At 40.4% G+C, this 26021-nt stretch overlaps 1 protein-coding gene across 3 annotated transcripts in view; it reads right to left on the bottom strand.

Moving 5' to 3' along the window:
• Positions 1-19170, bottom strand: part of CCDC198 (coiled-coil domain containing 198) — a 29094-nt gene extending 9924 nt beyond the window's left edge. The window contains exons 1-5 of one of the 3 annotated variants that reach the window (XM_012785618.3): positions 18771-19170; positions 16363-16445; positions 7575-7661; positions 6059-6157; positions 5124-5283 (exon numbers count right to left, since the gene is read on the bottom strand). In XM_012785618.3, coding sequence (XP_012641072.1) covers positions 5124-5283; positions 6059-6157; positions 7575-7661; positions 16363-16445; positions 18771-19053 — 712 coding nt within the window. In that variant the 5' untranslated portion in view covers positions 19054-19170. Of the gene's footprint in view, positions 1-5123; positions 5284-6058; positions 6158-7574; positions 7662-16315; positions 16446-16543; positions 16602-18770 lie in introns of those variants that run through there. The other 2 variants (XM_012785620.2, XM_012785621.3) reach the window with 2 other exon arrangements.
• Positions 19171-26021: the final 6851 nt, after the last annotated feature.

Below are 26021 nucleotides of genomic sequence, written 5' to 3'. Positions count from 1 at the left end.
TGAATACATGAACGAACAAATGAGCTATCAGAGAATTTGGGGAGGTGGGAAGTTGGGAAGTATTGGTAACTAGGACCTGGGAAAGGCTTCATTCATTGGGGCTCAGGGATGTCAATCCTCTCTGTAAATGAGCCAAAAATGACTAAAAACATCACTCAGACTGGGAAGAGGAATTTTCCAGAACATCCAGCTAGAGGCAGAAGCTTGAAACAGGAAGAGAATGTCTGTTAGTGGTGGGATCTAATGTAATATTAATGATAGCTTAAGTCCCACAACACTGTTGATGTTATGATAATTCAGGTCTAAAGTTAGTGTGTGAGACAAAATTCACACGTTCAGTTTTATCCTTGAAAATCAATCCCTTGTCACTCATAAGGTATTATACACATAGTTTTGTGCACACAGCATTAAAATTTGAGGATTTCTGAGCTATATGTCTTATTACTTGTTACATTTTTATAAAGCCCTGTGTATTCTCTATGGTTAATAGACTTAAAAAAATAAAAATAAAAACACAACCAAACCTAAATGGAGTTTGGATGAGCAGAGTAGAGGAAAGTGTATCCTAATTCAAAATTAATTTGGGGAAAGAAGAAAGCAACAGATGCCAGTGGGAGAAAAATAGGAAGTGATTTAGGTAGTACAAGGATCATATAAAGCATGAAAAATATTTGATGCTTGTGTTTTTTATGTGTTTTAGAAAAAATGTATCACTACTATATCAAACCCAATAATGTCACAGTTATTTCACAAAGGTATATTTTAAAAAACAGAACACAACAAGATATTTTATAGAAAACTAGTTCAGGTGGCCAGATAAGACCAGAATTGTGAAGGTGACATTTAAATGATGGATTTAGGGTGACCCTTCCCTGAAGCATACAGTTGTTTTCACTATATGACATCAATTCCATCTTCTTCAGTTTTGTCCATAGTCCTATACATTTCTCTGGCACTTTACATTTTATAATGTGCTTTTATACTTATTAGAATAATTTTCACAAAAACTCTATATGGTAGACAATACTTTACTCCCATTTTACCTATGTGGAAACTGAGGCTCACGGAGGTTAAATAACTGAAATTTAGCTATAATATAATCTCTATCTATATGGATTAAAGCTATATAGAAAAATATACAGTTTATATTTGTTGAGAGGATACTATGTGCTAGCAGGCACTATTCTAGGAATGAGAAAGGTCCCTGCTGTCAAGGAGAGACATATAGTAAATGCACTGTTGGGACTGAGGGAAGGACTCTGATTCCAGTGCTCTTTCTTCTCCATACATTCATGTCATGGCGTCTGGAAAGGGCAGGAGGAGCCACATAAATACATTAAAACTCATAGGATTGTACACCAAAAAGAGTGATCCTCATTTTGTGTATGTTATATATAGTTATATTAATTATATGATCATGCGTGTCATTTATTATATAAATGTATGTAAAATATATGTTAAGGTGTGAGTGATTTCATTTTAAAGAGGCAGCAGAAAACAAAGACTGACTTTTATCTCGTAAGAGAGCTAAAACTCTAACCCCACTTTTCAAAAGCGGAACAGGAATGGGCGAATAGATCATTAAGTAAGCGGAGACGGTGCAGAGGAACCTTAATTACCAGACTCTGACTAGCAGAATGCTCATGAAAGTATGTGATCTTGGCTATACTCCACTTTTAGGAGAAAGCAGAGCAAACGACTTCTAGAAGACAGGGAAAGAAATCAAAGATGCTCTCTGGGAATAAGTAAAAAGGAATCATTGCTAGAACATATGCCAAGCGGCAGGGGTGACGTCTCCTGGCTGTGGAGTCAGGTGCCCTGTGTGTGCAGCACTGATCAGTTTCACCTCTCACTGGCTGGCTGTGACCCTGCATGTGTGACTTGCCTTCTCTGGATCTAGATTCCTCATCTGTAAAAGAGAGGTGGTGATAATCCTCACCTCACAAAGTTGATACAGTGATTACATAATGCACTTTGATTCTCTTTTTTTTTTTTTTTTTTTGAGACAGACTCTCACTTTTGTTGCCCTGGCTAGAGTGAGTACCGTGGCGTCAGCCTAGCTCACAGCAACCTCAAACTCCTGGGCTCAAGTGATCCTCCTGCCTCAGCCTCCCAAGTAGCTGGGACTACAGGCATGCGCCACCATGCCCGGCTAATTTTTGTATATATATATATTTTTAGTTGGTCAATTAATTTCTTTCTATTTTTAGTAGAGACGGGGTCTCGCTCAGGATGGTTTCGAACTCCCAACCTCGAGCAATCCGCCCGCCTCGGCCTCCCAGAGTGCTAGGATTACAGGCGTGAGCCACCGCGCCCGGCCCATAATGCACTTTGAATGCTTAGAGCTACTTTATAAATACTAGCTCTGTCCATTATTATTCCAATATCTTACACTTTCACATGTACATGGCTGTACAATGAGAATTAAAAGCACAGGATGGAATGGTAAACTGCAGGCACTGCAATCTCTCCACCATCAAATAACTTTCACTTGCCTTACTTCCAACAACTTCAGCAATAGGCAAATGAGTTGAGGCAGATGTCTCATTCCATGAGATTCTAATTAATTGTGATTTCATTATAATGGAAAAAATTAGAATTTCTTGTCTATCTCACGCTAGAAAAATTTGCATTTTCTAGGCTCATTTTGTCATGTGTATTTATATGCACACACACACAGAATCATTACAAATAAAAGGATTCTCACAAAATTGAAGTGTTGAAAGAGCTCTCAAGGGTTATCTAGTCCATCAAAGTTTGGCTAATCTTCAAAATCACTTGGGGAACTTTTAAAAAGGAAAATTCTTTCACCCCTAACCTAGAGAGAGATTCTGATTCAGTAAGATGAAGTTGAGACCCCAGACTGGGTGTTTTTGAAAAGCCCCCGGGTGGTTCTGCTGGTGACCGGGATGGGCACCACTGATGCAGCCACTGCTCCCAGACTGGCACCTGAACTGGCTTCTGCCTGAGTTACTCCTTCTAATCTCCCTCTCCCCGCCCCTGTCACTTCCAGGAGAACATGAATACTGATGTCCACCAGCTGCTCTCACTTCCTTTCAGAAGTCACAGAGTGCAATCTGCTCCTGGAAGATAAGGTTGAGGAGATCAGGGCTGTCCTTGACCAGGCTCTGAGTCCTTGGTGTCCTGATGAGGGCATGCGAGAGGGCAGGTCAAAACGACCTGGCCTTGAATCCTGGCTCTGTCACACTGGGCAAATAGTAACTCCTACTTTCTATTAAATAGGTTGTGTGAGGATTAAATGAGATGATGCATGCTAAAGGTGGACCACAGGACCTGGCTTATAGTAAGTACTCAACAAACCTCAGCTTGAACAAAATGAAGCAGCTTTAGAAAGCTCCGGGAGAGCAGAGGAAAACCCCTTTCTCCATGTGCCAGTTTCTGCTGGTCCCCTCCAGCTCCGGGGTGTCTTTCAAAGACTTCGCAAATGCTGGTTTTTCTTGGCCTTCTCTCAAGAGATGACTCCAAGTGTCTACCTTTAGCTGAGGCTCTTTTCTTGGTTTCACATAAATATTTTAAAGGCATTTTTTTTTAAGTTGTAGAAGTTGTTTATGTGACTACAAAGCATATTTCATTCTGAGTCTTGGGAGTATAGGTTAAATAGATATCCCAAGTAGATTTTCAATTATTCAGCCCTTTCTTATTTAATTAACTTATTGATTAAGCATCTTGTTCCTCTGAGTGGGGAGTGTGTCTCTTTCAGCATGTGATTTTGCATCTTAGAAGCTCAAGAACCCCAGAGACTGGCCAGCTTTTCTGCAGCTCTCTTAGTGGTCAGCCCTGCTGACGTGGGGATTTGGCTCACAGCGCGGTGACCTCTGTGGGTGAACAATACTATATATCTGCAACTGTGGGCTTGCCTGGGCGAATGCAGACAGGGAAAACTTAATGGAGCTCTAATTGGTGGGGCACCATGGTGTAGAGGTTGTGGACATGGTTGGAAAGCACAGGGCAACCTGAGAGGGCAGAGCAATTTGGCCCAGCTGGAGTGTGGGGGCTGGAGCGGGAAGATGAAGCTAGGAGCATAGGTGACAGATCCTGAAAGTCTCTGAGTCCTGTGTTAAGGAGTTTAGACTTTGTCTTTAGGCAGATAGAGACCACTGAAGATTGTGTTTTTAGGCAGGGGAATGACAGTGGTCAGATTTGCATTTTATAAGATTACTGATATTAGTACAGTGCTTCTAGAACTTCATTGTACGTGAGAAGTGCCTGGGGATCTTGATAAAATGCAGGTCTTGATTCAGTAGGTCTGGGGTGGGACCTCAGATTCTGCCCTTCTAACGAGTTCCCGGGTGATGCTGATGCTAGGGGCCTGGGGACCATACTGAGAGCCACCCAGGTGGAGAGCTGGTGGACAGAGAGTCAGACCTAAGGAGAGGAGCCCAGTCAGGAGGCTATGGCTGGAGTCCTGGTGTCACAGGACAAGGGCTAGACCTAAGGCAATACCATTGGGAATGGAAGGGGAGCCAGTTTTCAGCACTAGGTGATATCAACAGAATTTGGTGACTGACCAGCTATAGGAAGAGAGAGAAGATGGGCTGAAAAGGCTCCAGGTCTCTGGCCTGAGTGACATGACGCACTGAGACAGTAAATACAGCAGCAGGGGCAAGCTTGGATGGGCAGTGATGCTGGATTCATTTTAGACCTTCTAAATGTGCCAAAGAGTGTTGACCTGCTGGAGAAAGGGTGCAGCAGGGGAGAGGTGCATCTGCATAAGGTACCGTCCTGGCTGATGCAAATTTGCCATGCGACCGCAGGCAGTTAAACATATCTCTGTGTGCTTTATTCTCTCCAATCACAAGATGGGGCTATTTTGTCTTTTCTCCTAGTTATGGGGCATGGATTGCAATAATGCATGCAAAGAGTATTAAACTCATAAAAAGAAAGAGACATTTTATTACCAAGCTTAAGTTTATGTTTTTTCCTCCCAGCCATCCGAAATTACATGACAACTTACCCACTATATTCTGGGAAATAAAATCTCAGCAGGAACCCAAGGCTGTTTGCTGTCTTCTCAACACATCCCCACCCACCCTGGGAGTTTATTTGGTAACATTTAAAAAAAAACACTCGAAATATTTTACTAAAAAATTTACATGACTCACCGGGACTTCTATTCAAGGTTTCATCAGGCAATATGGTTAGAAGGTCATGGTCATTATTCCTTGGGATGCTTTGAAGGATTTTCTTGGCTTTAGGGTCCCTCAGTTTTTGGTTATTCATTCTTGCTTCCCTGTGAAGACTTTTCTTCAACTCCATTTGGGCCTGAAAATAATCAGCTATAAATGATTAATGTTCTTCCCAAGCAACCTTTACCAGAATAGATTAGCAGATCAGCCACTTTGCAAGTCATAGGCTTATCTGTAGCTGTCTGCAGTCCCCTAACCAGAACATGGTTTTTGTTTTCCTATTAGAAGGTATGGAAACTTCCTTTATTCACAGGCTTGTTAGAGGAAAGGCAAGTACACCCACAGGCTCAAAAATGTATGGCTCAATTAGGATGAGCACCCTTATAAACATGTTTTTCTGTAGGCTAGCTGATATGTTCAGAATTGCAGAGGGCAGTATTTCCTTATTTCCTGGAGGGAGGAATTTGGAATATGACAGTTATAGAACATTATTGGTAAAGGGGCTTGTTACAAAAGGTCTTTCTTATAAGATAATTCTAAGGCGTGAGTTATGGAGAGAGGCCTAGGTATCAGAATAAAGACCAATTCACCCTCCCTTTTACTAAACCAGTGAAAATGAGCTAGCCCCGTTTCCCTATGTCCAGAATGTCATAGAAGCAACCCATTTTTAAAAAGGGAGACTTAAGACACACATCTTTGGGAGGACTGAAAACAGAGAAAAGGCTCAACAAGGCTGTTACAGAAGGGATCTTCCTGATTCTTACCAGCTTTAATTGCTGACCCTTCAGCTCTAGTGACCAAATTTAAAATGATAAGCAGAGACTGGATATGTATGTTTGACTGCATTCATGTGCCAGGGCAGTGGTTGTGTGGTATAAATTTGGTAGATGTGACACTCTTCTCATGTTTACCTCTTGTCTTTTACGGTTCATTTCCAGCATTTGCATCTTATGCAAATATTGCCTTTTCCCAGAAGTATACATTGGCATTTGCATTTTCTTTTCCAGTTCCTGATATGAAAGATGAAACAACCGTTAGTATGGGGTCCATTGGTTACTAACTCTGCAATCCACAACCTTACATCCTTTTCTGGCACAAAGTAAGATCTTCATCAATCAATCATAATACACAGAGATCTCTTGTGATAACAAAGATGGACTGTCCTGTGTCCCTGACAAGTCCTTTGTGTTATCAGTGAATGAAGTGGCCCTTTGCTGTGTAGATGATGTAGCTTTTAAGTTTCCTGTAGAGTTTTGCAAACCTTAAGTGGAAATCTCTTTCCACATCTCATTTTTGATAAGATATCACTTCCCCTGTCAACAGAGGCTTATTACCCTCTCCCCAGGAATGTGTTCTGGTTTGATGAAACCTTCCTATTTCTCTCTGCCTCTTTTGCCTGATGGGCTGGCTATGAAATGAGAAGGGAGCCACCAAAATGTTAAATTGTTAACCTACTTCTCCAGAGTGTGTTTCTCTGTGCCATTGTACGCCTTGGAGAACACTGCAGTTCAGGGAGGATTTGAAGTTGATTTTTTGTGACTCTGGTAATCCCTTCCCTCACCCCCCTGGTCAGTCACAAGCTCCAGTGGGACAGTGTAGACAGTTATTGAGGGCAGCCAGAGGTGAACATACCTTCATTTGTCATTTTCTGTCGCCAGGAAAGGGAAGGGATGTGTTCGGTGACACCTTTTGTGTTGCCCCGTGGACAGTGACAGTCAGTGATGTGAACCTCAGGGAGGGGCCCATCTCCACAGGTGCTGCCACACCAGGAACGTGGCCTTTAGAATCCCACAGTGCCTGGACTCCCTTTACCAGGCCAGCCAGCCGCACAGAAGCCCCTAGCTGGCTCCAGAATGAATTTAGGAGGGGAAGGTGTCTAAAATCCACTCCCACCTCACCGCTGTCATTTCGGCGTGAGGGGAGTCCTGCCCAGGAGAGCGCTCCAAGTGCACGGCAAGAAGACCTACGGAAGACCTTTGCTACCATCACTTTTCGGTGAGGCTGTGGCGAATGAGTCAGGGACAATTTGTATGATGGATAAGATTTCTCTTGCAAACTGAGAACGAAGAGAAAGTTTAAACTGAGGGGAGGAATGAAAGGGAAGAGTCATGCTGGATTTTTCACAGAATTGAAAATGTCTAGAATCACCAATTCCCAAGGAAAATTCTTCTCTCTCATCTGCATTGCCCTGTTTTCATCATGGCACAGAAAAGGGCCCAGATCGCTTCCAAAAAGGAAGAGCAGTTGCCCGCTGGAGGCAGGCACAGGAGAGAGGGAATAGCTTTAAAACGCTCTGACTCTGAATCGCTGAACAGTTTGATTTGTCCTTGAACTTTTCTGTGCAGGGAGTACATGAAAAGGCCAGCTCACCCTGGTCCCTGGCAGCCTGCCCCCAGTTAACCACCCTCCGGTCACTGCGCAGCCTACCTTGGCTTTGTGCTTTGTCCCAGCTCCTCGCTGGCTCAGAAGCCTTTCAGAAGTAATTACTTGTGGCAAGTCAATGGGTTCGAGCTTCTGCAAGTGCAACATTTAGAGCAGTCAGCATTCAGCATTCCTCACGCCATGAGATGGTAAAACACAATAAAGCAGACAGTAAACTTTGGAAAAGCAGCACTTATTGCTGAGAGCATGCAGGGAAGGTGATTCTAGCAGTTTTATAGTTGTATCTGTGCAAAAGGCTTTTCAATGTACCTGGATCCTTTATTGTTCTGTTGCACCATTGCCGGTGACTTATTGATCCAAATGTTAGTCAGAGAGTTAAAAGACTAAGAATCTTTTACTGTCTGCATTAAGGCACCACATCCAAAGTTATCAAACAACCAGGGTCTTAGAATATTACTGATAAAAGAGGCATCAGGAAGTTACTTTATTTTATTCATCCTTTAACCACCCAGTTGAACTATTCTAGTTTTTAGGGAAATGTCCTGATTTTGTTGTCTCCAAAGAAGCTTTCTCATCTCCTCAGTGTTAGTCAACAGTGATTATGAGACCCATTTAAAGTGAAAGTGCAATGTGCTAACAAATCTTAGTGGTGTCTTTTCCTAGCAGGGACTTGGCTTTATGGGTGAGATCATGCTGGATGGAGTTCCAAGGGCTCACTGAGACAGGGCAGAGATTCATGTCAATGGATCTGCTCCCAGCCCTTCTTACATGATCTGTTGAAGGAACTGAAAGAAGTTGGATGGCTTCAGTTCATAGTGAGGGAAAGAGTGTCCCATAATGAGACTGGGGAAGTTAGGCAGGAGTCAGGTCATGTAGGGCCTGATGGGCCATTCTAAAGGTGTTGGTCTCTCAAGAGCAATGGGAAGCCATTGACATGTGTTAAACAAAGGAGTGACATGAATACTTTTGCTTTAATCACTCTGGTTGCAGTATGGAAACTTAATTAGCAAGGAGCAATTATGGATGTGGGGAGATCAATGCGGAGGACAACGATGATGGACTGGTGTTGAGGGAAGGAAATTGATGAACTCTACAAATATCTAAACCGAACCAAACAAGATTCGTATGGTTGGTAGAGGGGAGTGGAGTCTCCAAATGCCCAAATGATATCCCCATCCAAGGGGCGGATGGTGTTATCATCGCCTGAGAAGGAGAATCCTAGGGGAAGATGTGGTTTGGCGTCATATAGAAAGAAGATACAAATGTGGTTTGGAGCAGGTTGAATTTTTGACACCTTCGGGACATGCCAGTGTAGATGTTGAGTGGATAGCTAGGCATGGGGCTCAGAGGAGAGATCTGTGCTGGAGATTTTTGGGAATCATCCCTGGGTAGAGTGTGAGTGAAGCCAAGGTGGTGGACAAGGTCAAGAGTGACAAGAGCAGAGCCAAGGATGGCTGACTCGAGGAGTTCCAGCATTGGGAGACTGGCAGCTGGGGATGTGCTGGCCAAGGAGACTGGGAGGTGATGGCTGGAGAAGTAGGAGGAAAATGAGGAGAACGTCATGCTGTGGCCATCAGCATGAGCACCACTCTCACCTTAGTCCAACGCTGAACGAAAAGTGCTAATTTATTTAAAAATTCTTTTTCATTTTGGTGTGATTTGTTGCATTATCAAGGAGCAGACTTGGATGCCAGCTTGGCTTTCAAGGTGACCAGGGTAAAAGAAAGAGCAGGACCACAGAAAATATGTACTGAGTATCCAGCACTTGTAATGGGGAGCACCTGCTGGCCCCCCACAGCTACTTCCCTGTAGATCCATTTCCTGGTCCCTGCGCCTGGCCCTGACCTGTTCTGGGAAGAGCAGCCAGCAGCCCTTTCTGTTGGAGCAGCCCAAGGAAGAAAAGGAGGGCAAAGGATACAGAGAGGGGGAAGAGACACCAAGGGGAAAGAACTCATCTTTACATTAGACGAGTGCCTGGTCATTTGCATTTGTGGTAGGAAGTGGTTCTCTGTCCCGTTCTCACCTCAGATGAGGAAGTGGGTCTTTTAACATAACTTAGCAAAGTTAGTATTAGTAAGAGATTAGTACTAGTAAGAGAAGTTTGTTTGTTTCCCTGGCTCTCAACTCTATAGGACATGAGGCAAATGGGACCTGCTGGCACAGGAGGCGGTAGCTGATCAAGTCAGCACACTGGAAAGACAGGGGGAGGAGAGGAAGGGAAGGGAGGCCAAGGGAGAGGGGACCCTCCAGACACCTATGGGAGGAAGAGTCTGCCAGGGCTAAAGGGGATTTCTGGAGGTGGGGGAGATCAAGGAAGTGTGTGTCCATCCTCTGAATTAGGAGAATGTTCAGGATTTGGTTCTGATTTTGCTTATACAACTTTGTAGCCATTGCTACATATCATGCCCAGAGTTTTAAATATGTCATTTCATTCAATCCCCGTGTGAGCCCTGTGGATAATTATGATGATTCCCTATTTCAGAGAGGCTAGTGCCTTGTCCAAAGTTGCACAGCTAGTGTCATCTCCAGTATTCAAGCATCAGGTCTGTCCAGTTCCAAATGCCATCCTCTTTTCTCTACTATTTGTTTCCCAAAATGTTTTATCATCAGAATTTCCTGGAATTAAAAAAAAAGAAATCCTTGGGTCATTCACTGGAGATTGAGATTCAACAGATCTGGGATATGTCCTGGGGGTGTGTGTTTTTCAAACCTCTCCCAGGGATTCTGAGGATTTCTTTTTAGGTTGGAGTCCATTACTTCCATAGTGTCTCAAGTGAATCAAGGAACGACATCAAAACAGGCCATCAAAACAGACCAAAGTATTTATTTGTGGAGCATTATTGAAGAAATGAGCCTGACAAAGCCAACATTTTTTAGCTATTTAAAATCATCTAGCCATAATTTCTTAGGCTAGGTTTTTGTTTTGATAGTATGAATATGTAATTAATCACAGACCCCTTTCTACTATTCTCAGTCTTGCTACTTAAATACACAGTTCTGATAAAGGTTAAGTGGTATCTGTTTTGAAGAACTCTCCAGGCCATTACTTTCTTCCTGTGCTTTGAAAAGCACCTGAAGAATCACACTATTCCTTCACAAAAGCCGCTAGATGGCAGCAAGTAACATTGCAAACAGACTCTGTTAAATCAGTTGCACTTGGCCTGAGAAGCACTGCAGGAAAAAACGTTGGGAAAATTGGCTTCGGCTAAACAAACCAATCGAATGAAGTTGCCTCAGAATGCTTGGGAAGCAAGATGCCTCACTTCATTTTCCGAGAGAACACAATGGAAGGAATTACTGGAGAATTGGTAGCATGAACCTATTTTTTCATTTCATAATATTAAAGAATGTATTATTTGTCTAAAGACTTCTGGATTATTTGGCTTCTCAAACAAAACAAATGGTCAGCATAGTCAGTTGACGTGTCTTCTAGGAGATTCCAGAATCGAGACTAAATCAACCATAGACCATAAGTCACTGAACTTGATGATAAACACTAATCTGAGACGGTTTTTCTGTTTACTAGCAAGAATAAGATGGGCCAGAACAACTCAATGGAAAAGTAAAATTTGTCTGGCACCGTGACTTAAGATCATGTCTATTAAGGCAGCTTTATGAATTTCTGAGAATTCATAAAGCCAAGGAATAGTTTGAAGTCAGGGGCTGAGTTGTTTTCCACCCCTCTACCCAGCAGAAAAGAGCTGCATTAAAATGTGAGCTGGAAGATGTATTGTTATAAGTATTATCAGAAAGCTGAATACAAAGAAAACAAGACTTCATAACAAAGAATTTTAAAACTTAGATAGATGGATAATTTCCTAGGAAAATATAGATTAGCAAGAAGAAATAAGATACCTAAATCAACTAATAACCATAAAAGAATTTTAGTTAGCAGGACAATTTTCACTCCCCTCAAGAGTCCAGATGTCCAAAAACGGTTTCAAAGACCTGTTTTTACCAAACTGCTGAGGAACAGGCAACACCTGAGTTATATCAAGTGTTTTAGAGAATAGGAAAGAGTGAAAGGTAATAAGACTCACACAGCCTTGGTGGCAAAGCTGGAAAAAACAGGATAAGAAAGTTACAGATCTACTTCCCTTGTTAAAATAGACACTTAAAGCCTTAGCAAATTAAATTCAGCCATGTATTTATATGTATCTCATGATCAAGTAGGATTTATGCCAGGAATGCAGGTATGGTTCAACATCATAAAATCTATTAGTGTAATACATTATCTCAACTGGTTAAAAAGAAAATCCATGATTATTTTAAGGGATGGAGGAAAAAAGCAATACAATGTAACACTCAACCCTGAGAAATCTCTTAGCACCCAAGGAATAAAGGAAATATCTATAATTTCAACAAAGGGCCTTGTGCCAGGTATCTTCCATTTGTTTCTGCAGATCTACTTGCCACATTTTTCTACCTTGTTCTCTGCCTGTGAGGACTAAGCAGTTTCTCTTGCCTTTTAGCTTCCCATTGAGTTTAGCCACTAAGGATGGCTGACAGGAGGAAAGATAATGAGACCAGGGTACTTGTTCCTCTGCCTACATGCCTGCAAGGTCATATCTGAATAGCTGTGTCCGTCATTTGAAGGTCGCTGCCTCTCTCAAAGCAGCTTCCTCCACCAAACTCTCTCCTTTTTAATCCCAGAAATTTCTCCCTCTCCTAGTCCCATGGCCTGGAGGTGGTTACCCCTCAGCTGCTACTAGCGGTTATTGCAATATCTTTTGTGGTTCCCCTAATCCAAACCTCTGTTGCACAGTTACTCATAAAGAAAACTTCCTTAAATTATCGTCATTTGAGTGTGCCATCTGTTTTTCCTTTTGGGACCCTCGGACCAATATTTGCAAAAATCCTATTGCAAACATTGTACTTAGTTTGAGAACCAGTTCCACTAATGTTATAGATAAGACAAGGATGTCCATTACAATTACTTGTATTCAACATTGCAAGGAAAGTTCTAGCTAATGCAAAAGTCAAGAAAACAAGTACAAGGAACAAGAATGGGGAAGAAAGAGAAACAAAAATTATTCTCACTTGTGGAAGATATTGTGTGCATAGAACGTCTATAAGAGTCTATAGAAAATTAGAATTGCCAGAGTATTTCAATAAAATTGTAGAATGCAAAAATCAATAGCTTTCTTATTCACCAGTAATAATCATTTGGAAAATTAAATGGAAGAAAAGACTTCATTCACAATAGGGAGGAAAAACCCTGTAAAATATTTTGGTGGTCAGTTTTACCTGTCAACTTGGTTAGGCTACAGTCTTGAGTTATTCAAACACTAATCTAGGTGTTGCTGTGAGATGATTTTGAAGATGAGATTAAAGCCCATAACTAGTTGAATTTAAGTAAGGAAGATTATTTTAGATAATCTAGGTGGGCCAGCTTCAATCATTGAAATGTCTTAAGAGCAAAGCTGAAGCTACCTTAAAGAAGAAATCCTGCCCATGGACAGCAGCTTCAGCTCAATCCCTGGAGTTCCAGCCTACCTTTTTCAAATGCCTGCCCTGTGGAGTTTGGATTTGCCTTGCCAGCATCCACAATCATGTAAGCCGATTCCTTGCATTGTCTTTTAATATATATCTTCTTTTAGTGGTTCTTTTTCTCTGGTTGAACTCTACCTGATACACGCGCCTAGAAACAAACCTAAAAATATTGCACAAGACTCCTCTCGAGAAATTATGAAACATTGAAAGATCAAAGAGAGGATCTGAGTAAATGGCAATCTGTGCCATCTGCGTGGTTTTGTAGACTCAAAAACAACATAATGAAACCGTTCAAGTCAGAACCACCCCCTTATCTCTCACCAGCAGATTTTATTTCTCTCTTCTCCAATTCGTTCATTCATTCAATATTCAACACATGCCTATTGATCACCTATTATGTACCAGGCACTGTTCTAGACACTCATATACATTAGTGAAGACAAAAAAAAATATGCCTGCCTCTGTGAAGATTATATCCTAGCATTGGAGGTATGGGAGTGGTGAAGAAAATACACAATGAAGGTAATAGATAAGTAAAGTGTTTGGTATGTTAGATGGAAGTTAGCTTTCTGGGGAAAAGAAAAGGCAGTGAAGGGCCAGGGAAATCAAGAGTGCTGGCATGAAGGTTGTGATTGTCAATAGGTTGGTCAGGGTAGGCCTTATAGGGACAGTAAGATATGAACAAATCTTTGGAGATACGGGAGTTATCCAAGGAAATCATCTGAAGACAGACTATATAGGGGCTAGACCTGAGATGGTTGGATGAGAAGTGACCAGGCCAGAGGGGACAGTGCTGATCGGCCCTTCAATATGGCACTAGGCACACTGGATTCAGAGTTCCTTGGCACAGACTCCCAGATCCTCTGAGCTCCAGGCTGGTGAACATTAGTTCACGACTTGCTCTTTACTTGAGGAGTACATGTTCAGGAAGTGGAGAGTGCCAAATATGCAACTCAAATCATTGAGGATGCAATTAGATTTGGTTTAATAATTAAAAATACTTTTAGAATTTTCTTTGGCAGAGATTAGGCTATTAATTAACATGTCATGAGGACCCAGCATGCATTATTCTCTCAAAAACCCATTTGTGGTGGAAAATGTGCTGAGCCTCATTTGTGAAGATAATTATAGTTGATATCTTTGGGAGTTTCTGCCAAGTTCCTAGTGATTTCCCTCTTCTCTGGGAGACAAATGCAGAATCTACAGGGGTGACTCCTCTGCCCACGTATTTACCGCATGAGCATAGCCTGTGGTCACAGAGCATTGGACCAGAGCTGGAGTCATAAGCAAAGCTGAGCCAATAAGATCTTTTCTCCCAGGAATTTGGGACTGGAGCCAAGAGAGTTAGGCCAATCTGCCCATTTGATTGGAACTATAAGATGCAAGGCCAGATTTTATGAAGTGCACCTGAGGAGCGGAGAAAGCTGATCTCCAGGGAGAGAGAGTAAAGCAAATGCACGGGGGAGAAGTTAGGGCAGACACCTAGTGAGTTCTTCTGCCTTTCAGGTTCCAAGGCACAATTCTTACCTGAAGTCAAGGTGTCTCCTAGATCCTGGCATAAGGCATTACTATATCCTTATAATTAATCACACTGGTTATTTGGCTAGTCAATCAGACTTTTAATGCAGTGATGTTACAGCTATGCAGTAGAAGGTAATGCCCTTTGAGTGCTTTATTTTTTCCTTCTGCAGGAGGATGGATCTCATTGGCATTCATTCATCTGTTCATTCATTAATTCACAAACTTTTGGGGATGCATATTAAGTGTTAGTGGCTGAAGATAATAAGACTGAATAAGACATAGTCTTTGCACTTTTAATTCACTTTTCTTGATTCTTCATTTTTAAGGTGGTTGGTTAGGTTAGGGGATGCACTGTTTGACTCTGAAATATGAAAGTTCTCTTTTTGAGTTTGATTAACTGACAGAATAAGCGTAACCTTATTTGTCTAGTACTGATAGATATAAAAAGTACTTTGTAGGGGCTGGGCGCGGTGGCTCACGCCTGTAATCCTAGTACTCTGGGAGGCCGAGGTGGAAGGATTGCTCCAGGTCAGGAGTTCAAAAAAGTATTTTGTGAACTATTGAGTACTATACAAATATTTCCACTGGTTGTAGTAATATCTTATATTTGAGTTAATAATCTTAGAGTTTTCAAAAGAACAAATATTAAACACTCCTTGGAAAGGAAGCATTCGATTTAGGAATAAAACAAGTTTTAAAATTGTCCATTTAGCTAGAGATATACTAAAACAATTTTAAAATTGGATATTTCTTATATTTATACTTTATTTTTCTTGAAACAATATTTTTGAAGTTTCTAATATTTTGGGAAAACATGTTCTTTAGGGACCAAAGGATATAATCACTTCAAATAATGATTGTGAGCTTCTGCAGAAGACAGGTAAATAAAAACCAACTGAAACAGAAATAATCCCCAACAAATGAACTTCAGTATCTCTGGGATTGGTCCAGGCATCTGGGTGAATTATGTAGCAGGTGAGATTTGGCTTCAATTCTCTCTTTCAAATGTCAGAGATAGATCCTGCTCGTAGGAGGGCCTAAAACTCTCCTTTAACTGATGCTCATTTTCAGGGACCCACTCCCATCTCTTTCCCGTCTAAACTGAGAGTTCTTAGAATTCGTAGCTCTCCAGAGGGAATTCATTAAATATTTATTGAAGTGAATGCATTTAAGGCTTTTGCTTTGCTGACTTGAAATCCAGTGTCCCAATTACAACAACCAGTTAACATCCAGAACGATAAAAGGTTAAGGATAGAAGAACTACAGAGATCACTTCTGCTGACAGGTAAGAGCACAGACTTTGGAGATTCGGTTGATATCTGGGCCCTGAGTATCTCTGGGCAAGTTACTTAACTCTCTGAACCACATGTATAAAACAGACATAATAATTCCTTTCTCATAGGGGGATAAGAGGATTGAATGAATGACATAGATCAAGTTGCCTCATGTAGTATCTGACTTGTAATAGGTGGCAATTAAATAGTTGTAGTAGTTGTTGTTATTATTGTTTATTACAAGTGATTTTTCCATGGTCACCCAGCAAATCAGTGCTAGATTCTTGTCCCTTGAGTCCCAACTTGCCTATGTCCTTGCTACTATACTCGCTTCTTTCGGTTGTGGGTCTTAAAAGTGAAATCATTACTAAAGGAAATCAATCCTAAAGTAGTATAGTCTTTGCAATTGACAACATTCTCTTTAACAACAGTCTCATGAACAGCTTGGTCATTATCAATATCCCTCTTTTACGATTATAGATGAAAAAGGGATGTTACCATTATATCCAAGAAATTCCTTATGAAGCCTTTTAAATTCATCTTACTTGAAGTCTTTGGGGTGGATGCCTTTTAATAATACTTGTTTCTCCCTGTTCCAGTGGGATGTCAAAATACATGGCCCTGGATGCTTTAAAGATTGGGGGAGAAATAGAAATAAGCCATTAAATACAATTTGCCATTACATTAGTCAATCATTAATTATTAGACTTTAACATAATTTTGTACCTTTTCAGTTATATATGTCTAGGTTGAATGTGGAGGTGAAACACAGAAAACAGGGTCCCTGTGTTAATGCAAATGATACTATTAATATTTTAGCCTAGCCCCAGGATGTAATTTCTGCTTTTCTTATTTCCTCCCCAGGTTCATAGTTAGAGGAAGATCTGCAAAATTAACTTTGTATTGACAAATAGCAAATGTTATTCAAACAGAATTTGGCCTAGAAAATAGAAACTTATGGATTTGTTTTAATTCCATGAAATCTCCTCCCCCAAAATATAGGAAATCAGAAAAATAAATAACTTTAAGAAACAAAAATAAATTATCATCTCAGATGAAATAGATCATAGATAGGTGGGTAGGTGATTAGACAGAGAGAAGTGATAAATGGAACAGGAGTGTGGAACAAGGGTATGCCTACCATTGTATGATGACAATTTAATAGTATCCCCTGCTAGGGAAAAAATTTCTACAAGTCACCACTATAATATAACAACATATCAATATTCTTTCCTATTGAAACAAGCCAGGGATGCAGAGTTAAGCCTCTGATAGGAAACAGAGAGGCTCTACAGATTAATTATGGTTTTTATTTTTTAGCTTGATTATCCTGGGCTCTTGGAATTGCTACCATGACCAACATCAATGAAGTTCTTGTCCTTCTCACTTAATCCAGATGCATTATGATTTCTAGATTGTTGGTTAGACTATGCTACAGTCCCATTTTGCATTTTTACATGGAAAAATCCCTGGGTAATTATGTGTCCTTAAGACATTTGAATGACCACTTTAAGGACTTTGCTCTCTCTAACTTTTAGTGGGATGGAAACTATGTCCTTATTTTCTTTCTAAAGATGCTGGCACACTGAACTGGACAGAAACAACAACAACACACATTGGATTTTAAAATGTAAATATTTTTTGAAATTTTTTTTCAGAAGTCTGACTACTCCTTATTTTTATGTGATTTGAATGATATTGCCCATTTATTTAATTAGATTCTCTTTAATTAGATGGCATAGGCTGTGTTAGACATTTATTTTTACCCCTGATTATGGGTGAAGAAAACTTACAAAGTAACTTGCCCAAGGTCATATGTTTTGGTATTGGTGGAGCTGGGCCTTTGAAAGTAGTGAACAGAATGCTCACCATCCACTTGTTATTTATTGTTAATGTGATTTTGCCATTTCAAACATTAACACATTTTCCAGTTGGGACTCTAAAACACTAGAATCAACTTTCACAGTTCATTTAGTTACCAAAATCTTAAAACTCTGGATAGGGCAGTTTGGACAAAAAAGGAATTCCTGTATGAAACTAAGAGGAAAATTCCCACTCATGTGCCTACGAACTTGGAGAACATAAAGAACATAGGAACGGTCCATATAGAAACAATCAAAGGCTGTCAATTCTACAGACAGTAGCCATGAAAATCATTCTGGGGCAAGATTTGCTGGAGAATGGAAAGCTTTTCAACCAAGTGGTCCAATAAGGAAAACTATTGATTCAGAATGTGAAGAAAAGAGAACATGACATTTACATACATTATTATAAACATATTTCTCTTTCTCATTCTAATAGAATGTCTGTTTAATTATCATTGTGGTTGTCATAACATATTTTACATGTCTTATAAAATATTCCAGGATAATTTATAGCCGCTTCAGGCTCAGAGCTCCCAATCATAATGGGAAAGAACTCTCTTAGTCCTGCGGATGACCGTGAAGAATGTGGGGCTGGGGGAAGGGTGACTCATCCCATTGTCTGTACTGCAAGAAATTAATTCTGTGTAGGGTGGCTTCCAAATTCATGTTAGAATAAATTCACTCCTAAAGTGCTGCTTTCAAACCCACAATGTCTGATGCATTAAACTGTACCGGAGAGAGTGATTTAAATTTAGAATCTAGCTGAAACATACGATTGTGATCATTTATCACATCAGTATCTATATAATTTTAATGGTCCGGCAAAATAAACATTGGCACTATAAGCTGAAACAAAAGAATTTTTCCTTCTCACACAGAATGGTGAAAAGCCCCTTTACACACAGTTTCCACACCCATTCTAATGTACCCAGAGTACTTTCAGTTGACAAACATTCAGTCCCCATTGAAAGATACTCCTTTACGTTTCAGTAATTTAGAAACTTTCTGAGATTATGGAGACAGTCAGGTAAATCAATAGCTCTCCTTAGATCCAGATACACAAATCTCATACTGAGTTTTACGTTTACCTGCAAAATATCTTCCATACTGGGTTTCTCGAAGAGGTGGCAGCTGCCCTTCCAAAGCTTTATTCTGGTCCTGCAGCCTTGCCAACGAATATGAAGTCTTTTCTTGCAGATTCTGATTGAATGTGACGTCCACAGGGCCAGCCAAGGGAGTCTCTTCCTCTTTGTTTTGCAAAGGTGCTACTTTGGTCACCCTAGGGTGAGCCTTAGAGTGGCTCAGGCCCATTTCACGTGAAAGACATTTAGAGGAAAACCATGAGGGAAAAGTGGTTTGTGGGCCTTTCATGTAGCTTGTTTTAATCAAGGTATTTCAGAAGTTTACCCCAGCTTTATAAAGCAGTCCTTTCCTTCATGACATCTTTCTAGTTCTGTTTCAGTACACACTAACCTCTCTGGCCACTTCCTGGGAGGCTGGTTTCTATGGAGATGTCCCTTCAACTCCTGGTTTGCCATTTCAGACCCAAAGAATCCAGTTAAACATTGACTTCGTTATGCTACTTTATGAAAAACACAGTGGTAGGACTGGAAACCACTATTGATCATTAAACAAATATCTAACACCAGGAAGGCCATTAACAGAGATGTAGAACATAGATTCAGAGAAGTCTTAAGCTTGATCCTTTCATTGCAAGTACCTTTGTACTAAGAACTAACACCTGAGAATACTAAGGCACCTTTGGAAATAAGAGGCTACATGCTAATCACTGAAGGTTTTCTTAATCTTTAATTTTTATTAAAGAATTTATCTTCCAAATAGGAAGGGAAACAGCAGAGTGGCTAAAGCTTCATTTGTTTTTTCTGTAAATGACTTGAGCCACCTTTGAAGGGGATGGATACATTGCAGGAGGACAGGAAGACAATAGGATTTTTTTTCTGGGGATGAGGGGACAAACTTTTTGAATAAATGGTCTAAATAAACTTAGAGTTTTCAAAGATAGCTTGAACCTATATACTGTGTTTTTAAAAAGTAGAAAAAAAGTCTGGAAGGAAATGTACTGACATGATGAGTAGTGATTTTTGAATGTTGAGGTTATGGGTGATTTTTATTTTATTCTTTATTCTTAGAAACAGGATTCACTTTCAAGTTCTAATTGTTCATGACTAGAGACTATGTTTTCATCACATATTCATAAAGAAATTCAAAGAAATATATTTTTCATGTTTGCAAAATCTATTTGTTAAGGGGCTAACTAAAATGGTGTTTGGAAAGTCTTATTTTTTAAATTTATTTTTTATTTTTTTTTGAGACAGAGTCTCACTTTGTTGCCCAGGCTAGAGTGAGTGCCATGGCATCAGCCTAGCTCACAGCAACCTCAAACTCCTGGGCTCAAGCAATCCTGCTGCCTCAGCCTCCCAAGTAGCGGGGACTACAGGCATGTACCACCATTCCCAGATAATTTTTTCTATATATTTTTAGTTGTCCAGCTAATTTCTTTCTATTTTTTTAGTAGAGACAGGTCTTGCTTTTGTTCAGACTGGTCTTGAACTCCTGAGCTCAAAGGACCGCTCGCCTTGGCCTCCTAGAGTGCTAGGATTACAGGTTTGAGCCACTGCTCCCGGCCTGGAAAGTCTTGATAGCTAATAGCATTCATCTAAAAAGATGTCTGATTTTGGCTTTTCCTACTTACTGCCTTTGCATATTACACATAATTTTCTCTGCAGCAGAGAGACTTGCAAGAAAGAATCATATGTTAACAGTATCTGCCACCGCATGTACTCACCAGCAAATTGGTATTAACGGGTCAACACCGAAGTGGACATATAGGAGTAACATTTATCAGGTGTCGGGAGGGTGGGAGGGGGGAGGAGGGGATGAGTATATACAACCACAATGAGTAAGATGTGCAACGTTTGGAGGATGGACATGCTTGAAGCTCTTACTCGAGGGGGGATGGGGGCATGGGCAATATAAGTAACCTTAACACTTGTACCCCCATAATACACTAAAATAAAAAATAAAAAAAATAAGAAAAAAAAAACAGTATCTGCAAGCCAAACCACCTCTGATAAATAGAGATTAGTTTAATTAAAAGGTGAAAATACTTGCACAATATCTAGTCAGATTTATTTTTGTTTTTTTCTCTATTTTCCTTTTCTTTCTTTTTTTTGATCTTTGCCCACCATTGCTGTCATCAGTCAAAGTCACATTTATTTTTGAATACAATCCATTTAAGTATTTCTAAAGTCAGGGGAATATATTGCAAACTAACAAATGAACTGGAAATTATAGTGAAAACTGTGGACTTTGTGGCTCTTGGACCAGTGGGAAGGATTCAGCTCTTATTTTTTGTTTTATTATTATTTGATTTTGTAAGATTATATCAGTGGAGAACATGAGCCTTTGTTGAGGAAATTGGTTAGTTATTGAAGAAATGATAAAGGAAATGAAGATACATCTCTGTGTGTGTTTCTCATTACTAGCCACTATCAAGCTTTGTGACTTAGATTACTCAATCTACTGATCTGTACAATGGGGCTAATAATACTTCATGAGGAATGAATCAATTGATTCCATTCATAGATCTTACAATAATACCTCACTGGTAGTAAGCTCACAGTCAACATTAGCCAGTCCCCTCCTCCTCCTGAGGAAGTATTGCTACATGTCTACGTGTACATAGGATAGTCCTTATTGCTCATTGGCCAGAATCCATTAAAAGAGACCTATTCCTGTCTAAAAGAGTTCACACCTAAGTATAGGAAAGACAAATGGGGAAAGGGCAAAGCAACTGGGTGTATCTAACAGGGAAAACAATAGTGCTTAAAGATTATCATTTCAAAAAATCATCATATGTTGAAAGGATTTTATTTACATGATGGTGAAAATGTCAATTTCATTAAAAGAGAAAAAGAAAAATTTAATCTCACCTATATCGTTAGGTGTAAGATATAATTTCTCAACCGCTAGAACTGTAGACACTGAAAAACCCTCACCCACCAAAACCTTGACCACTCCCCAAACTCTTTGTAAAGATCACTCCCCAGTTTAAGAATGACTATGAGTATATGTTACTGTGTGTAAAGACGGTAAAATATGCTGTTATTTGTAATAGTCAGAATTCGTGAATATGAAATGAGAATATTAACTTATAAATCTCTTAAGATGAAGCTCAGAAGGGATTAGTGAAACCTTTCTAAAGCTGAAGATATTGTCCAGAGAAAAATTTAAGACAAAGGACACAGAGAAAAGAAAGTTGTGAGGCGCCAGAGGAGACGGGAAGAGCAGGAACTAGTGGCCAAGTGAAGAATCAAAGGCCCCAACCTGGAGCAGCTCCACTGGCAGCCTGACCCTGAAGCTCCCAAGGGACAGCCTTGTACAAGCTCAGAGCTCAGAGCGCTGGGACCTTTCTTGCCCCATGTAGAGAGAATACCTTTCTTCAAGACCGTAGGGTGAGCCAAGCAGGAAGGAGGAGACAAACGCTACAATGATCTTTTTTGCCCTTTTTTTGTTGTTGTTGTTTTGAGACAGAGTCTCACTCTGTCGCCCAGGTTAGATGGCAGTGGTGTCATCATAGCTCACTGCAGCCTCAAACTCCTGGGCTCCAGCAATCCTCCCACCTCAGGCTGATAAGTGGCTGGTCACCACGACGCCAGGATAATGTTTTCTATTTTTAGTAGAGACGGGCTGGTGGTGGTGGTGGTCTTGCTCTTGCTCAGGCTGGTCTTTAACTCCTGGAACTTCTGAGCTCAAGCAATACTCCTGCCTTGGCCTCCCAGAGTGCTAGGATTACCTGCAAGAGCCTCCGCCCCCGCCTCAAGGCTGCTTTTCAAAGTCAGAAGTCTCAGCTTTTGTTCTTGTTTAGTTTAGGAGTGAAACTTAGCTTTGGGGCTAAACTGTTAAGCAATGTGTTTAGTGGATTTGAATTGTGATAGAGATTCAATATGCATTCATACTGCTCTCTAATAAGAGAAAGTTTTACATATGAATGACAAAAGGCAAGATTCAAGGCTCTAAGTTTGAGTTGTATCAGAGTGAATGAGAGGCCCTCTAAGTTTCCTTACAAGCCTCTATGACCAGATTTACACTACAATATCTAATCAGAGCCTTTCTTCCTGTGTGAAACATTACCTATCTTTGTCTATAGCATTGTGATGTGATAGCTCTTGCCTTAGTTTTTTTGTTCTTTCTTTTTCTGTTTCTTTTTTGGGACAAGGTGTTGCTCTGTCATCCGGGCTGGAGTACAGTGGCATCATCAAAGTTCACTGCAACCTCCAATGCCTGGCTTCAAGCGATTCTCCTTCCTCGGCCTCCCAAAGTGCTAGGATTACAGCAAGCGTGAGCCACCACTGCTGGCCACTTGCCTTGGTTTTGGTGGATTTTCCAATCTCTTTGCCTACGCCTTGGTAAAATCAGGCCTGGAGATAAGGAATATGCCTGGGGTGAAGAAAGACAGAACTGTTTTTTCCAGGTAGTTAGCTCACCACTATTATGGGAATCAAACAGGAAATGTGACTGCAGTAGCCCTATGTCTAAGCAGCTACATATAGAAAATCACACAAACACTCGATGGCTATGTATGCTAATGTATAGTAAATCTTAAATGATCTAATAGTGGACAAATCTTTTTTTTAAATGGGCATTTCACTTAATTTCACTTAATGGGTAATCGCTTTGGGACGTTTCACATTCAGCAGTGACGAATGCTAAGGGGCTATCCTCAGGATTGAGTGGTGGTGGTGGTGGTGGTCTGGAGTCAGGTTGGTTAAATTGCCTTTTGATTCTTTGGCATATACTTTTCTTGGACAGGCTTCAGAAGGAATTTAAAACAACATGTGTATAAATATTCCATAAAGTGAGATTTAATTTCTCATGGGTTAATTACTGTACATTTTGTTAGTGGGGCTTGAATCCCAAATGTTCACACGCTTCCTAAATTATGCTTCTAATGAAGCTACAGACTTTTCTACAATTGATCTGTAACGGTGAAGCAATCACTGGAGGCTTTCCAGCAGCAATGTGAATTATGTGTTTGGATGCCAGCTAAGCAGAGTTGATGTACGACCCACGCCTTAATTTTCCTCCCAGTGATCATTTCCCTTTCTATCTATCTATACGTTGGATGTGAGGGTGGCAGTGCCATCAGACCTATGCGGTTTGGAAGTGCTCAAGCAAAACAAGTGGAGAAATGTGAACTAAAGCTTCTCGCATGAACCGTTAAATGAGATCAGTTGGACCAAATTTGATCTTTACCCTTTAAACTCAGTCTGCAAGTGCATGATCGAATGAAACGCTAAAACTAAACCTTCACATACCTATACTACTCTGAAGACAGCAGTGGATGATTCCTTAAATGTACAGCTAACAGATTTAACTTGGATAAAATAATTTTTATAGATTGTAGCTTTCATTGAGAACATCAACCTTTAATTATAATAATCCTTTTTATTTTAAAAGCTTTTAGAGTTTTATTTTATTTCCAGTTGATAAGTTATGTGTATTTATGGGGTACAATGTGATGTTTTTGATATATGTATACATTGTGAAATGATTAAACCGGGATAAGCATATCTATCATCTCAAGTATTTGTCATTTCTTTGTGGCGAGAACATTTAAAATTCTCTTTTAGCTATTTCAAAATATATATTATTATTAACTATAGTAACCTTGCTGTGCAATAGAATACCAGAATATATTCCACCTGTCTGAGATTGTAGCCATTGATCAATGTCGCCTCTCCTTTCCCTGTCCACCTCGTCCCCCCAACCTCAACCTCTGGCAACCACCATTCTACTCTCTACTTCTATGAGTTCAACTTTTTTACATCCCACATATGATGAAATCGTGCGGTATTTACTCTCTGTGCCTATCTTATTTCACTTAACATAATGTCACCATGTTGTTGCAAGTGACAGAATTTCCTGGGGTTTTTTTTTTGTTGTTGTTGTTGGTTTGCTTTTAAGACTCAATAGTATTTCCTTGTGTATATATACCACACTTTAAAAATTCATTCATGATAATCCATTTTAAGACATCTTTATAAAATCATTTTTCTTCTTCTCCTTACTTCCTTCTCAAAACAAGATTACCTTTTTAACTGTTAATCTATAGATGTTTTACTCAAGAATTCACACTGAAATTTAACATTTAATGTTCTCTTTCTGGCCTAAACAGTCGCTCAGGATATAGACCTAAATCAAATAATGTGCATTTTTCTCCTAAGGCAAAAAGCCTACTCTCACTGATGCCTACTAAGAACAAATCTTCGAGTTTCCCTTTCTTTGAGAAATTTAAATTGCGGACCCAGAAGTGGCGATATGAGCTACTATCTTCCAGGCAGTATAAAACCAGGGTGGAGTGGGGCATGGTGAATCTGAGTGAAGCTTCAGCTAGTTTCACTGAACTAAACATTAGCCTGGCCAGTGCTCATGCCTGAGCTCCAGAAATACCAATTTTCAACTATGTGTTTTAAAATATATCAGCTCTGAGTCCACTCAAAATTAGATATTTAGAGGGCACCAAATGAGGAGACCAGTCCAAAAGATTTCCCTATCCCTTTATTCCTTCTTCCTCTTTTTTCCCCCATGAAATGCAATGCCAAGCAATGCCAAGATTCCACCCTCCCTGCTCTGGCCCTTTGCCTGGCAGTGGGATTATTCATTTGCCCAGGTGGCCCAGAGCCTGGACCTGGCTCAGGTCACTCGGCAGTGCAGGGAGGACAAAGGGCTTCCCATTACCTGTGGCTGGGCTTCTGCAGGTGCAGTCAGATGACCACTCCGACGCCATTTATTACTTTCCTTGGGACAGCAGTTATGTGTCCATGATGATGTCCAATCCTAACTTTGTGTCTCTTTTCGAACTCCTTAGCGCAAGTTTCTGCTTGTTTTTGTTTTCATTTTTTAAATAGAATCAGAAAGCAAATTGATGTGATTGCCAAACAAACAGATCAGAGGCAAAAGCTCTTAAAGACCTTAAGCTTGCTTCCTTGCTACCAATTTGCAGCCTGTTAAAGGACACAGATCTTGGAACATCTTAGCTTTAGAACAATGGAATGATAGAACAATGGGCTCAGTCTGATTATCTCATCTCCTGAGAAGGGAGGAAAATGCTACAGAGAAGTGTCCAGGTATTTTAGGTTCTACTGGGGCGATTTTCCCCAAAGACCTTCCATCATAATACCGGCTTGGACCTGTACCCTCTCTGAAGTTGTTCCAAGCGAGAGCGCAAAGCCTTGGCCAGCTGCCTGCCTTCCGCTTACTGCCTTGTTCTGGGTCTCAGCACGCTCCCAGGTACAGCTGCAGAAGCAAGACCAAAG

The sequence above is a fragment of the Microcebus murinus genome, chromosome 6 (assembly GCF_040939455.1).
Source record: "Microcebus murinus isolate Inina chromosome 6, M.murinus_Inina_mat1.0, whole genome shotgun sequence".
Lineage (NCBI taxonomy): Eukaryota > Metazoa > Chordata > Mammalia > Primates > Cheirogaleidae > Microcebus > Microcebus murinus.
The sequence above is the reverse complement of the archived record's forward strand: the minus strand, read 5'-3'. Positions and strand labels throughout refer to the sequence as shown.